The 14,582-nt window shown below is 51.7% G+C and overlaps 1 protein-coding gene across 4 annotated transcripts in view; it reads left to right on the forward strand.

Moving 5' to 3' along the window:
* Positions 1-403: 403 nt before the first annotated feature.
* Positions 404-14,582, forward strand: part of FLI1 (Fli-1 proto-oncogene, ETS transcription factor) — an 88,740-nt gene continuing 74,561 nt past the window's right edge. Inside the window, exons 1-2 of one of the 4 annotated variants that reach the window (XM_063417756.1) lie at positions 404-777; positions 3,177-3,258. In XM_063417756.1, the coding sequence (XP_063273826.1) occupies positions 3,220-3,258 (39 nt within the window). In that variant the 5' untranslated portion in view covers positions 404-777; positions 3,177-3,219. Of the gene's footprint in view, positions 778-3,176; positions 3,259-12,485; positions 12,649-13,636; positions 14,199-14,582 lie in introns of those variants that run through there. The other 3 variants (XM_063417758.1, XM_063417759.1, XM_063417757.1) reach the window with 3 other exon arrangements.

The raw sequence follows: 14,582 nt of genomic DNA on the forward strand, positions 1-14,582 counted from the left end.
GCCTTGCAGGGAGAAATGCGGAGTTCTTTACCCAAAAGAATCGTTTGGAGCCGATTCCATCCCGCTTTCCCAGCCGTGTGCATCTGCAGCGCGCTCCGTCATGCTTTCGGTCCCGTGGCAGGGGGAAATGGGTTAACTCTTTTCTAGGTAAGAGTCAGGAAAGAAAATCTCAAAATAAAGAACGATGATTTAAAAACGGATATTTGAAACTTCCTTATTTAAAAGGGGGGATTTAAAGTAGCACTTGAGCTCCACTCAGCGTCTCTTTTCGGCTTGACTCCTCAGCAATATTTTTTTTAAGTTGTGATATTTTTTCCTTTTTTCTTTTCCTTTTTTTTTTTTTTTTTCTCTCTCTCTGTGTGTGTGTGTGTATTGTTTAAAGTCCGTCATAACGCCAGGAGGGCTCATGGGGCGAGGATGTCCCATGGCCACGAATAATCTGAGCGAACAGCTGGAATATTGATAAGGGGGGAAAACGGAAATCAAATGAAAAGTAGAGGGCAGAGAAGCAAGGGAAAGGAAAGCAAAGCACGTCCCGGAGCTGCGAGCAGCACAGAAGCCCCCTGAGGAAATGCCTGCTTGATGCAGCCTGTCTGGATGGGCTGGGAATTTTAACTTCAGCGCTGCTTTGGATCCAGCAAGTTTAAATCTCTCTTCTCCCCGCAAAAGTGCAGCGGCAAGGGCAGTGCTCCACAGCTGGTGGGGAGTTTGGCTTTGCTCTCAGCCTGGATCTTTACAAACTGCTGTGCCACTGGCTGAGGGGAAAGGGTCTAAAAGGTGAGTCAATCATAGCAATAAGAACAAGCGATTCTAAAAGTAGTTTAGGAGGCCTTTTTACATCGCGGGTGACGCTGGCAGGGCGAGACGATTGATAAATAATCCACTGCAGGCTCTCGAGAAGTGGCTCCAAAATATGCAGATGTATTTATTTACATACACAGCCGTAATTACAGCGGGGAGGTGAAGGAGGCAGGGGGGACGCTGATCAGGGGTGAAGAGGAGAGCAGGGGAAACCAATAAGGGAATCCTTGACCCCAGAAAATTTACAGGCGAGGCAAAATTACCTTGTCCCTCTACTCTGCCTGCCCCCACCCCCCGTCGCAAGTTCAGAAGCAAAAGAAACTGGAATGTGTTAGGAGGGAGGACGACAGGAAAAAAAGAATTGTACTTATCAGAAACACATTGTCCGCTTTGGAGCCGCTTGCCCTCCCGTGCCAGCTGGACGGGCAATAAATACTTTAAAAATCAATTAAAGGGGGGGTGACGTGCAGATAGCGAACTTTTATTTTCCAGTTGTTGGGCTGTGTGGTTTGGTTGTTTTGGGGGTTTTTTTCCTCTTTTTCTTTCCCTTAACTCCACGGATGGTTCGGTGGCTCCAGGGGCTGTCCCCGGGCTTTGCGGGATCTCAGCTCCAGCGGCCGGGCAGCTTCATTAGCGCAGTTCTGTAATTAAACCCGGGGCTGCCTCGGGTCAGAAGGCGCAGCCCGGACCCTCCGTCCTCCTCAAGAGCTTGGAAAAAGCCCCAGCCCCACAGCCGGGGGTGCGGGATCCCGGGGCACCCTCCCCATCCCGCCGGGTCAGCGTCCGGCGGGAGCTCCGGGGAATGGCCGGCTGCTCCTGGGGCGGCAGCCGGGGATGTGTGAGGGCTGTGAGGGCTGTGAGGGCATGAGGGGGGTGTGTGTGAGGGGTATGAGGGGTGTGTGTGTGAGAGGTGTGTGAGGGGTGTGTGTGAGGGGTGTGTGTGTGTGAGGGGTGTGTGTGAGGGGTGTGTGTATGTGAGGGGTGTGAGGGGTGTGTGTCAGGGGTGTGTGTGTGAGGGGTGTCAGGGGTGTGTGTGTGTGAGGGGTGTGTGAGGGGTGTGTGAGGGGTGTGTGTGAGGGGTGTGTGTGTGAGGGGTGTGTGTGTGTGAGCGGTGTGTGTGTGAGGGGTGTGTGTGTGTGAGGGGTGTGTGTGTGAGGGGTGTGTGTGTGAGGGGTGTGTGTGTGTGAGGGGTGTGTGTGTGAGGGGTGTGTGTGTGTGAGCGGTGTGTGTGTGAGGGGTGTGTGTGTGTGAGCGGTGTGTGTGTGAGGGGTGTGTGTGTGTGAGGGCTGTGTGTGAGGGGTGTGTGTATGTGAGGGGTGTCAGGGGTGTGTGTGAGGGGTGTGTGTGTGAGGGGTGTGTGTGTGTGAGGGGTGTGTGAGGGGTGTGTGTATGTGAGGGGTGTCAGGGGTGTGTGTGAGGGGTGTGTGTGTGAGGGGTGTGAGGGTTGATGTGTGTGAGGGCTGTGTGTGAGGGGTGTGTGTGCCCTTCCCTGTGACACACTGCTCACACTCAGCTGATTCTTTTCTGGTGCCATCCAGAAGTGCTGAAGCCCCCGAGAGGATTGGGGAGGACAAATAAAATCACTTTTGGGGTTGTTTTGGTGGCTGCGGGTCTGTGTCACCATCACATTTTTCACCATCGCTGTTAATCTCTGCGTCTCTGTAGTGGCGATTTTGGGGGCAAAAAAAACCCCTCTGTTCATCAAGAGTTCATCAAGTCTTAGGAGTCCACAAAATCTAATGGGGTGCCTTGAGTCTGAGATAAAGTCTGAAACAGAGACAGGATTGACAGTCCTGGGAGTTCTTTTAATATTTGCAGCTGTGCTTCCTTTCAGAATACATTTTTAATTTATGGTTTAATTATGGTTGGTGAGGAAGGTTCCTTAAATCAGCCGGGGCTGCCGGGTTAATGGCTCAGGATGGTTTCAATGAGCCAGGAAAGGCAACTGCCCCTGGCTCAGCCACGGGAAACCTCGGGGTACGAGTCAATGGGGTTAACTAGGCTCGACATGAGAACACGAGTATTTCAGCTGGCTTTTAATTGTTGGCTAAGAAATTCAGTTAATCAAATGTCAAACATCTCCCTGTGTTGTGGTCAAAAGGGAAGAAAGCTTTTTTTTCCTGAGGAGGAGGCAGAATCCAAAGGAAAAACCAAACTGCTGTTAAAAAAGAGAAATAAATCCCTACTCTGTGAGTCTCTTACTTGGTTTTAGTCACTGTGCTGATGTGGTTCTCTGTCCTTTAAAAGTAACACTTAAATATTTGATCACTCTGCTCTATATTTTATTACCAATCTTATTATTTAAACCAGGCTTTATTCCTCTATTTTTCTATTTGCATATATATGACTGGGAATATTTTTATTATTTATTGCAGGTCAAGTTTAGGACCTTTAAATATATCTAATAAACAAGTAAGGATGTTTCAGACTGTACCAGACACTTCGTCTTACGTCAAGGTAAGACATGACAGCATCTTTAAACAGGTAATGTCAAAAATTACAATCCTCCCAAATTCACAGTGATTTGTATGGGTTGAAAATCTCATTCACTTTCTTACTGAATTTAGCAGGAAGGAAATCCTTTGATCTTCAGTGGAGTCAGAGACTTAAATATCAAATTTATTTTTTGGAAATGTGCAGGGTTGGATCACAAGTTGTATCATGGGGGACAAACAATGAGTTCAGGTGGGTTTGTCTTTTATCCTCCATTGGTGCTGTGCTCACTGGGTTATCCTATGGTCAGGCTGTCCTAAATTCCAGTATGGTCCTGGTTTATTGCTGTGGAACCAACACAGCCATGGGGCTGTGCTACAGGGTCACACCCCAGAGTTCTATCAAAGTGGTTCCTTGGATTTCCTTCCAATTTTCTGCTTTCCCAGCCCCTCTTAGAACCAGAAGCTAAATTGCATTTCTCTTCTCTGCCATGCCAGCTCCTGAATTCCACGTGCAGGATGATCTGTGGAGTTGTGGGGTTTCTGAAAGGTCCATTTCAGAATGGCTTTAGAGGGGGAAAATATTGAATGAGTCAAAGACAAACATCTCTCTCGGTTGCTGAGGCAATGGATTGTCACACCAGGCAGTGCTGTGTCACACTGGAACTCTTTTCTGTGTTTCTCGTGTTTCTTTCTCTGCTTGAATGTTTCCATGCAATTTAGTGGGAAAATTAACTTCAGTTGTTTTGGTTTTTAACTGATATTACCAAATCTTGCTCTCTAAATACTTGTTTGCATTTATTAGTTTATTTCCCTATATATTTATTTATTCAAAGTTTTAAAAAATAATATTTCAGTGTATTTTGATGGGCCACTCTGCCTCTTTCTTTTCTAAAGATTAAAACATAAACCATAGCAGGGTTGGCAGAGCCTTGTCCCTTTATACCTCAGTTGAGCTCTATATTATATTTGACATCATATAGGGGTTTTTCACAACAGCTCCCAAGAATGTAAATAAACCAAGCCTGGGACATCTGGGTTACACGTTTGAGGCAAACCCTGCATGCAGCAGCACTTAGGGAAAATCTAAACCACAAGCCTGTCCTGTCCCTGAAGAAACACAGGAGGGTGTTAACTAGAGCTGGGTGGATAATTTGTAATGAATAATTTATGACAGGAATTTGGTCACTCTCTTTTTGCCCTTTCCCTCTCTCAACGATCTGTGCTCCAACTGGGATTTTCATCTGCATCCACATTATCGGGGATGATCCCTGTGAGTAATCCCGAGGTTATGGCTCAGTTTGGGCAGTCTGTTGGGACAATCAGCAGTGGAAATGCGAGTTTGGGGTGATCCCAGGTCATGTGGCATTGGGGGAGTTTGTGCAGCTGCTCCACGTTTCTACAACAAATCCAACCAGGAGTGGGCAGGATTCCCCATTGGGCTGATATCTCCCAAATCCCACTCCCATCTCGATGTTTCAGGGAATGTTGGTGAGTTCATTTTGCTCATGAAGTTCACATAGCTCTGGAGCAGGTTCTGGAACAACAGCAATTGTGGGGAACAGCTGAAATTCAAGTCTGGAAGGCAAATCCCCTCTGGGTTCAAGCAAAGGAAGGTGTTCCCCAGAGTGTGATGGGCTGTGGCCAGCTGGGCTGGGGGATGTGGGAAATGCCCCGGGATTCTCTGTTTGCAAGGAGGAGATGAGGCCCTGTGACATGCTCTGGAGCCACTGCCTTGGGCTGGGAGGCAGATCCAGGACTGCTCCTGCCAGGAGCAAAATTCCTTTGGAATCAGGTGGAACCAAGCCCCAGGCCTGGATAACTGAACATTCCAGCAGGACTGGGGGAGCCTGTTCATGTCTGTGTGGGGGCAGCCTCCTCAGGAAGTGCAGCCCTGCAGGACAAAGGCTGGGACAAAGTTCTCTTCCCAGAGGTTTGTGCCATATCCAGCAGGAAGAGCTCCCCAGGTGGGACCCACACTATGGAGGGAGGGATGAGCTGTGCTGTGCTGGGCTCTCACACAGCCCTTCCTCCTCAGCTGATGTTATTTTGGGCAAGGACACTGTCACTGCCATTCTGTCTGCAGAACTTCTCCCACACCGATGGCACTGGGGAAATGATTTGTGCTTAAAAAAATGGACAGGATTTTGATGAAGTCTGATCCAAAATCTTCTGGAGATAAAGGAAATGTCTGCCACTGACTCTCAATGGTTTGGGTTGGGCAGCTCTATCCCAGTGGGACCAAATGGTACCTGGGCAGTTCATTCAGAGCTCTCCATTAGGTGAGAATGTGGTGAAATTGAGGGAAGTTTGAACCTTAAACACATGGGTGAGGTCACACTCTGCCCCTGGTGGCAGCTTCCAGTGTCTCAAATGCATCCAGAAGCAGCAGAGAGATGCTGAGGGTGCCCGGCTTATTTACAGAAGAGCTGGGACTGATGAATGTTCCAGGCACTGGGAAATGTGGGTATGGATCCATGCCCTGGTGGAGTGAGCTCCATGCTCCTGGGCAGGACACCTCCACTCTCCACTGCTGCATTTCCCCATCTTGGGAGGGTGGGTGCAGCTGAACAAAGTCCCACTGAGACCCCCCTGCCTGCCTTCCCTTCCTGTTGCCCCACACTGACCTGGGAGGGCTTCCCAAGCTCTGAGGAGCACAAAGTTTGAAAAGCAGAAGACTGAGAGATGATTGAGTCCCAATGCCTCTCTTTTTCTGTCTATTCTGATTATTCTGATTATTCTGATGATGATGATGATGATGATGATGATGATGATTTGCTGTCTTATGGAAGGGAGAATTATTTTCTTTGTTACTTTTGTGGGATGTGCACACCACCCCCACCAGAAAAAGAGAGATTGGGGTTGATCTTCTCTCCAAATCCCCCCCAAGAGATGGAAAATGTGCATCGGCTTCAGGTTTGCTCTGTGCCTCGGACAGAAATGCCTCATCTCTCTGGGCTGGGGCACACAGGGGGCTTTACAGGGTGCTCCACAGGAATTCCCAGGGGGAACAAATTCACCAAATATCCTGTGAGCACCTTCAGGCCACGGGGCTCTTGTCGGGGCTTTGCAAATGCAGGCCGAGGGGTGAGGTGAGGTGAGGGAGCTGCAGGAGGCAGAGAAGGATTCCATTCTAAAACGTTTTGTTTTAACAAGGATTTTTCTGTGGAGTCTCTTGGATTGGAGCTTCTCAGTGCTGTAACCTTGATTTCCATCACAGCACAGAGGGGTTATGGAAAGCACTGATGGGAGATCCCACAGAGCTCCTGACAGGGCATAATCCCATAGAACTCCTAAAAGGGGAACCCAATCCCATAGAACTCCTGAAAGGGGAATCCAGTCCCATAGAAATCCTGACAGGGGAACCCAAGCTTCTCTCTCATACCCACTTCTTGCAGGGCCTTTAATTCAATGGAGAGCTGGGAATTAGTAGAAATAAAAAAACTTTTATTTTTATTCTTCATGGCTTATTCTGCATAACTGTTGAAGAATTTCTGTTCCTCAGATTATTAGGAACTGACAGATCTGCAAGTATTTAATAATTCACAGTGTATCAGAGAGTGCTAATCTCATCTAAACAGGAGGACTTGACTTTAGAGAATGAAACATGGAATATAATTGGGGAATTAAATTGTAAAAGAAGACAGCACTGGAATCCTGACTGGAGGGATATGGAAAGAATTAGGGCCATAAGCAAAGCAACATGACCTCTGAATTCTGATTCTTTAATTATTACCACTGTGACAAGCTCCTGCAGGTCACAGCACCCTCGCTCCCCCCTGCCCCAGCAGTCTGTACTTTCAGATGTGTGTGAAAGCGGCACGAGGATAATTTGGGGGGTTCATTATTCTCCCGCGCTTTTCTTCTGCCCTTGGGCAACACCCAAACGCTTCATGTCCCCTTTATCGCCTCCTCCTCGCACACTCAGCGCTTCTGCTTTCGCTTCCCGTGCCCTGCCCTCCTCAAGGCAGCCCGGGGCCGGGGTGAGCCTCTCTCCTTTCCTGCTCCTGGAGCTCCTTTCCTGCTCCTGGAGCTCCTTTCCTTCTCCTGGAGATCCTTTCCTGCTCCTGGATCCCTTTTCCTGCTCTTATATCCCCTTTTCCTGCTCTTGTATCCCCTTTTCCTGCTCCCTGATCCCTTCCCTGCCCCTGGATCCCCTTTCCTCTCCAGGAGTTTCTGCTCTCGGGGGAGTTTCCACTCCAGCCCGTGGCGAGGCTTTCCAGGGAAAGTCCCTTGGAAAAGGAGGCGAGGAGGGGGCGGTGGGGAGCCTGTCCCGGCATCGCCCCCGCTTTCCCCTGTCCCTCCGCCGTGCCCGCAGTGACCCGGGGACTCCCGCTGCCCCTTCCAGCTCCCGCCGAAAGCGGCCCCAGCACCGGGATGGATTTTGCCCCGGGACGGACCCTCTGTGGGAGCGCGGGGTTCTGCTTTAAGCACGGGTTTAAGGCAGCCGTAAGGTTTGTGGTACAGCACAAAGAAGGATATTCATGGAGGGAAAAGGGGCTGCGTGGCTGCGAACAATATTGGGTTTGTTCTTGCTCTCCTTCCGCCTGGAAAGTTTACAGAAGCCCTAAAGAGAGAGGGGGTAAATTCTTATTTTAAGGACAAAACAGTGAAGTTTTCTTTGGAGCGGGCACTGCCAAAGCCTGGCACAGACACATCCCTTTCCCGCTGAACAGCAGCAGAGGACAGGTCCCCAGGACAGACTATCCCGGGATTTCGTTTGTTTGGCAGCGGGATTGGTGCCCGGTGGGCCGAGCGCGGGGAAGGAGTTGCAGAGGGGTCCGTGAGGGGTCAGCCCGCAGGTGCTCAGGGATGCGCGGGCGGCAGAAACCTGCCCGTGCTCCCAGGAACAGCTGGAAAACCTGAGCCCGGCAGGAAAGGGAAAACCAAAGCCTCCCCGGACTGGTGTTTCCCCGGTCCGCGTGCTGATGTTCCTGTTGAGCGCATCCTCCAGCGCTTTATCCATTTCTGTTTATTCCTTTTTCCCTTTTCCCTAGTCCTGGCATCCCGGAGGGTTCCAGTCCTTCTCCCCTGGGCTAGGAGGGTGGGACAGGCACCTCCAGGGAGGGTGGGGACTGCAGTGGCTTCGGGGGCAGAAGCTGCTGTGAACTCCCTCGTCACTCGCCCTCGGTGATTACTAATTACCTTTACACCAAATCGTTTCTCTTTCTTTCCCTTTTTGACACCCATTTCTCGGGCCACAAACGCAGCTAAATTGTCGGACGTTAGCAAGTCGTTGATTCACGCCTTACGGCAGCTTGGTGCTTAAGGATTTAGGTCTTGTTTGCACCTCTCTACTTTAAAGAGAAAATTCCCTCTCCGTGCCCCGTGTCCTGCCTTTTTCCCGTGCTCAGCCCCGCGCTGCGCGGGGAAGGGCTGGCATTGTTCCTTCCCCGCTTTACCTTCACGACACTTAAGTGAAGGTGGGAGAAAAGTTGTTTTTCTCTTGGAATTGTGGCATGTTGGAGCTTTCTAAAATAAACCGGGCACAAGGGATGAGCTTTTCCAGTAACCTCCGTCTTTAGACAGCAGCAACCACCCGCCCCCCCCCAGCTCTGCGACCTTTTAAAGGCTCCATTCTTTCCAAATTTACAGAAAAACGCCCCCCCCTCCCCAATAAGCTGGATCCAGGGAATTTCGTATTCCAGCCCTCCCTGTGCTCTCCCCGTGTTTAGAAGGAGAGGAGGTGTGGAGGGAAAGGGGAGCAAAAAGGGAAGAAAAGAGAGAGTGAATGCTAAAGGGGGAAAATGCTTTAAATCTTTCCTGTAAATCTCCAAATATATGAAGTCTGAGGAACAAATTCAAAGCAGGCACGGCTGCCTGAAGAGAAGTTAGAGAGAAATATTCTGTTCCATTCAAGCGCATCAAGGGTCTCGCTGAAGTCTTGTTTGGCTAAGGTCAGACGAGACTGGGTTCTCCAATAAAAATAAATCTCGAATTAATTATGGCCTCAAGCGAGGGGCCAGACGTTCGGAGCTAGTGCACTGCAGTCTGTTTTTTTGGCCTTCAGTATTTTTGGGTTTTGTGCCTCAGCTTTTCAATAATTGCGGGATGGGGGAGGGAGGGCGGGCGCTGTTTTACTGGGACACGGAACTCAAATAAAAGCAGGCAGGACACCCCTGGCTCGCCCCGCTCGCCCCTCATTGCGATGCAGCTTCAAAGGCGCTGCATCTTCTCCACCCCACTTTTAAGACATTATGTTTTACTTAGTACCGATTAGCGGGGAATAACTTCCCGGCTTCAGGTTCCCAGATCTCCTGGGCTGTTCCTGCACAGAGGAGGGACCCGATCCTTCAGTTCTGCGGCTGCAACACTCTCCTGATTCCTTTTTATTGCTGCAGCTCAGAAGCGGAGGTTTGCCCAATTAGTTGAGTCTAAAATTTGGATTCGTTTCTGTGGATCAACTCCCAGAGCTGCAGTTTGGGCTTTCTGCTTGTAAGAATGAGGGGTTAGAAAATAAACAAACACGTCGCGTTTTTCTGTCTGCCATGGGGTCGGTGCCAGAGGAAAGTCAGAGCCGAGGGTTTTAAACCTTCACTGGAGCTGGGGGAGAGTTTCCCTCCAGTGAAGGCTGGAGCGGGGTAAACTCTGCCCCCCTGCAAGTACCGAATGATGGGAATTGTACATACTTTTAGTGAGGATAGAATGTACGGCAAGTTATCTAGCAAGTATATATATTATTAGATATATAATACAGTGTACCCAGCGCGGGTTATGTGTATTGAAAGGTCCTTTTGAAAAGCGGACACCTCGTCACGTTTAGTGGGAAATGAGGCACTTTCTAGCCACAGAGGCAGGGCGTGGATGTTGGGGTTTTTTCATCTCCCCTCCCCTGTGACTGCGTTAGTTCACAGCGACAGACTGGGCTCAGCGAGAGCTCGGCTGATGGTGTTGGGGGCAGAGGAGGTGACAGAAGCAAATACCCTCTCCCATCCTCAGAAAATCAGGTTCTCAACCTGCCATGGGGCTCGGAAATGTTTTCAATGTGCTTATTCCTAGGGAATTACCGGACGGTTTTAATTCTGATGTGATGCCCGCTAATCCCGTGTGGGTAACAGACAGAAAATCCAAATCTTTGGGGTTGTGCGAGGGACTGGCACCGAACTCCATCGAGGGTTAACTACTTTGGGTCTGGACACAAAAGAGCTCCAGGCCACATCCCCCCAGTGGCTCCTGGTTTCTTTCGTTCGGATCGCGCCGAGCGCGGCTTTTTCACCTTCTCGTGTGGGGCTGCGGCCGCTAGGACCCAGCCCCAGGACAGGCACAGGAGGTGGGGACGTGCCAAGCCCGAGATTAATACTGAACTCATTAAAAACGCCGCTCGACCATTCCCTTCCACTCATTAACGGCGTGAAAGAGAAAAATAATAACAATAATAATAATAACTGAGGAGTAACTGATTTCCACCAGCCTGTCCCGATGTAAGCATCTGAAATCTTCCGTGGTTCCCAAAAGATAAATGATTTTCCAGATGTGTGGTGGTGACCACACTGAACAGATCCTAATTCTTTTGCTGTGCATCCAAAGGAACAGCAACAGATCCAGAGTGGCGCAAATTGCTCAGCCCCGCGCCCGCCTTTCCCCTGCTCGCCTCAGCTCCCCTCTTCTTGGTTAAACGTTCGATAACAATTAAAAACTCAGTTAGATAAAAGTCAGATACTCAGTTAAATAACAGGTAGAACCTCAAATACTCAGTTAAACAACAAATAGCCAGAGTCACCGCACAACCACCCAGGATGATTCAGAGCTCGGGGTACGGAGTTATGAATATTCCAGCCTTTCCCAAAATGTGTGGCATAACTTCAAAGGTGGCTTTGGGTTTGGTTTTGAGGTTTTTCGTGGTTTGTTTGTGGTTATTGTTTTGTTTTGTGGGGTTTTTTTTTTTTGTTGTTGTTGTTGTTTTTTGGGTTTTTTTGGGGGGGGGAGAGGGAGGTGGGGGATTAAAACAAAAACAGAAAGCAAAAATAAAGCAAAGCTTCTATTTTTAGTTATTTGGGAGGAAAATAGCAGATTGTTCGGCTTGTCTTTAGAGTGTGTAACACCTTCGCACATTCCCTTATCTCTTGGATTCTCCCAAATGTTGCTTTAGACCAAACACAGGAGGAAAAGCGCGGAGCATCCCTGACACACCGGGTACCACAAGTGACCTGAGCGGGCTCCGTTCAGTCATCCCCAGACATGCAAAATCAGCCTCTGCGGGTCATGGTGCCCATCTGGCCATAAAATGCAGAGCTGGGTTCCTAAAATATCTCCCGCTGGGATGGTGGGGGGTCTGTTCGGCACCTTCCCGTCTTTGGGAGCGCCGGGGATGCGCGGCGGGGGCCAGATCTGTTCCTCCCTTCTCCCCGGGGCTGGGCAAGGGGGTTTGAAGATGTTGGGCTCTGGGTGTTGGGAGGGTGTCGGGCTCCTCTCCCGTGAGCTGGGCACGCTTTCAAGTGGTTTTCCCCCGCCTCTCCCGGATCCCCGGCTCTCCCCCGCTGTCGGTCCCGCAGCCCCGACTCAGAGTGCCCTGTGAGGTCGGTGGGTGACAGACGCTCCTTCCAGGGCATTTCTTCCCCTTCCTTTCGCGGTTGAGATCCTCAGCCTGTCCTCTCCCTCACCCCCCACCCGCGTTGTTTGTCGGGGCTGGTGGGGGAGCGTTTTCTCGAGAGGAAACCATTCGGGTTTTGAAAGGATGCGTTTCACTCCTCCCTTTAACCTCTCGCTTTTCTGGTCGCTGCCGCCTCCTGCCATGCGGGAACGCCGAAGGGGGAGCCGGGCCGGAGGATTGCCGGGGGTGGGGGCAGGATAGAGGGCAGGCAGAAGCTAAAGGAACGAGGAAAGCAAAGGGTTAACCGCGATTTCTTTTAATTGAGCTCCAGTTTTGTGGCCCTAGGCAAGGGGGGACCTGACCCCGCTAGCAGCATCCAGATGTGCGGCTCTCGGGGGACCCCGGAGCAGACCCCGGGCCCGGGAGCAGACGGGAGAGGCCGGGGCCGCGGGGCCGGGGGAGGCGGCCGGGCTGTCCCCGCGCTCCCCCTTCACCTCCCGGCTGCAGGCGGCCTCAAGCGCTGGCGAGCAGCGAGCCAAAAACCTCCAGGTCTGGTCACGTTCAGCCCCGTGTCTGCATCCGAACTGCAAAGTTGTAGCTGAATTGATGAGGCTAATTTCAGAGGAGGGGGAGGGAGGGGAGGGAGGGGCAAGGGGGATCTGCGGCTCTCTCCTGGCAGTTTCGGGCTTGGAGAAATAAAGTATTAATAAAGCATCTCTGCCGCAGCCGGGGAGAAACACTGGTGGCATTATTGCATTTCCCTTTTGGAAGGGGCAGGGGCAGGATAACTGCGGATATAATTTTACTTCCCCTCATCCCCTTCCCCGTGGCTGGACTAAAGAGAGGTGGAAACAAAAAGCCTGGACACGACTGGCACTGGACAAGGTAACGCTCTGCACCGACGGGCAGGGTGTCCTCCTGCCTTGACACTTTTCTTTCTCGGCTTCCCCCTCCTTTCCCCCTCCGCTCCGTGCCCCGGGTTGTAGAAGCGGGGCAGAAGGGCGGCCCCGGCTGTTGCATGATGTGTTCCGCCGTGGTTATTTTGGCAAGGGCGGGGGAGCGGCGAGCTGGACAGGCGGGTATTGTCTCCTTTCCCAGCTCCTTTGGAAGGGCTCGGCTTTTCCCGGAAAAAGGAAAAGGAGCGTTTCTCCTCGTCTGCTCGCTCCGGTTTGAATGAGAGGGAGAATTGCACGTCAGGGGCTGGCCAGGTCTGAAGCGAGGTTTAAAGGCTGCTGGCTGAGGGGTTTTGTTTGCTGTGCCCGTCAGGACACGGCACCGGAGCGGAAAGTTCTGCTGTTCTGATAATTATTGTGATGTTCTGACATTTTTATGGGAGGGGGGGTGGTGCCCCCCCCCCCCCTCGCCCTGAGGGGATTTAACATCTCAGCGAGGATCTGGCACTGTGAGAGGAGGCTGGGAAAGGACTCCCGGCACCCGAAAGAAGTGACGGAAAACCATCCATGCCAGCGCCTTCCCTTCCCAGCCCCGCGTCCCTTCCCCGCGGGACAAGCGCGGACGAGGGGCTCGGCTCGCCCGCAGCCCCCCGTAGCCTGTGCTCAATCCCTGGGCTGTCTGTCCTGAATTCCTGCACTCACTGCTCGCTCCTGGCACGGCTGCACCCTCGGCTCACCCTCCGTGCCGGGAGGCGTGAAGGAGCGGGCTCGAAATATGCTTTAAATACGTTTTAATCGCCAGGCTGTTCCTTTCCTCCCTCCTCCCGCCGTCACCGAATTGCATTTACGGTTTTATCCCCTTAATTTTTCCCGTTGACTGGAAAACGCATTAATAAAAAAATCTGTGGGAAGAGACGGAAATTCGGTGAGTCAGGCTAAAGCTGCTCCAGCCAAAAGAAAAAAAAAAAAAAAAAAAAAAAAAAAAAAAAAAAAAAAAAAAAAAAGGCAAAACCCCACGTTAAACTAAACCGTGGGATTACACAGGCTGGCTAACACGGGCTGGTGTGCGAGGCAAGGTCTGTGCTGGCCGGGCTGTCCCGGCGACAAACAAGAGCGGTGACAGAGGTGGCTATTGTTCTGCCCCTTCTTATCTAAATGGAGCAAATATCCTGTATGTAAAATATATATATTTTCATCAAGAAGGCAGGACCAGCGTAGAGACGAAGGTTTCCTCCTCGAGTGACTTCACTTCCCAAAATTAGCAGAAAAAAACGTTTCATCCGGTTAACTGTCTCTTTTTCGCTCTGCTGCAACAACCAAAGTTAAAAAAAGAGAGAGACCGAGAGAGAGGGAGGGAGGGAGAGAGAGGGGGAGAGGGGTACGGAGAGAGCAACAAAACCGCTGGAAGGGCAGCGAGAAGAGCGAGAAGAGAGAGAAGGATAAAAAACTTCAGGAGGCGTCAGTGGCAGGCTAAACCGGGTCAATGTGTGGAATATTGCTGGTCCCGGCTGGAAGTTATTCCCGATGGACGGCACTATTAAGGTAAGGGCGCAGGAGGGGCTGGGGGTCCCCTCTGGCTGGGGGGGGCTCTGGGAAGGGGCGCGGGGCTGGGGGCCGGCTCCGGCCGGGCTCTCTCCTCCTCCTCCTCCTTCTTCTCCTCCTTCTTCTCCTCCTCCTCCTCTTTCGCCGCCGCCGCCGCGTCTCGGGGCTCTCCCGCCGCCTCCCCGGGGCTTCGCAGCCGGCTCGCAGCCCTGGGCCGGGGCCCGAGGAGGGGCCGGGGCCGTGCCCGGCTGCAGGGGCAGTGCCAGCGGCAGCTCCTGACCCCGGCGTGGCTCGGAGCTGCCCGGCTGTGCTGTGCCCCGGCCCTGCTCCCTCGCCGGCCCTGGCTGAGAGGCGCTCTGGCTCTGGTGGTCGCCCGCGCGTTTC

Source organism: Prinia subflava, chromosome 22 (genome assembly GCF_021018805.1).
Source record: "Prinia subflava isolate CZ2003 ecotype Zambia chromosome 22, Cam_Psub_1.2, whole genome shotgun sequence".
Lineage (NCBI taxonomy): Eukaryota > Metazoa > Chordata > Aves > Passeriformes > Cisticolidae > Prinia > Prinia subflava.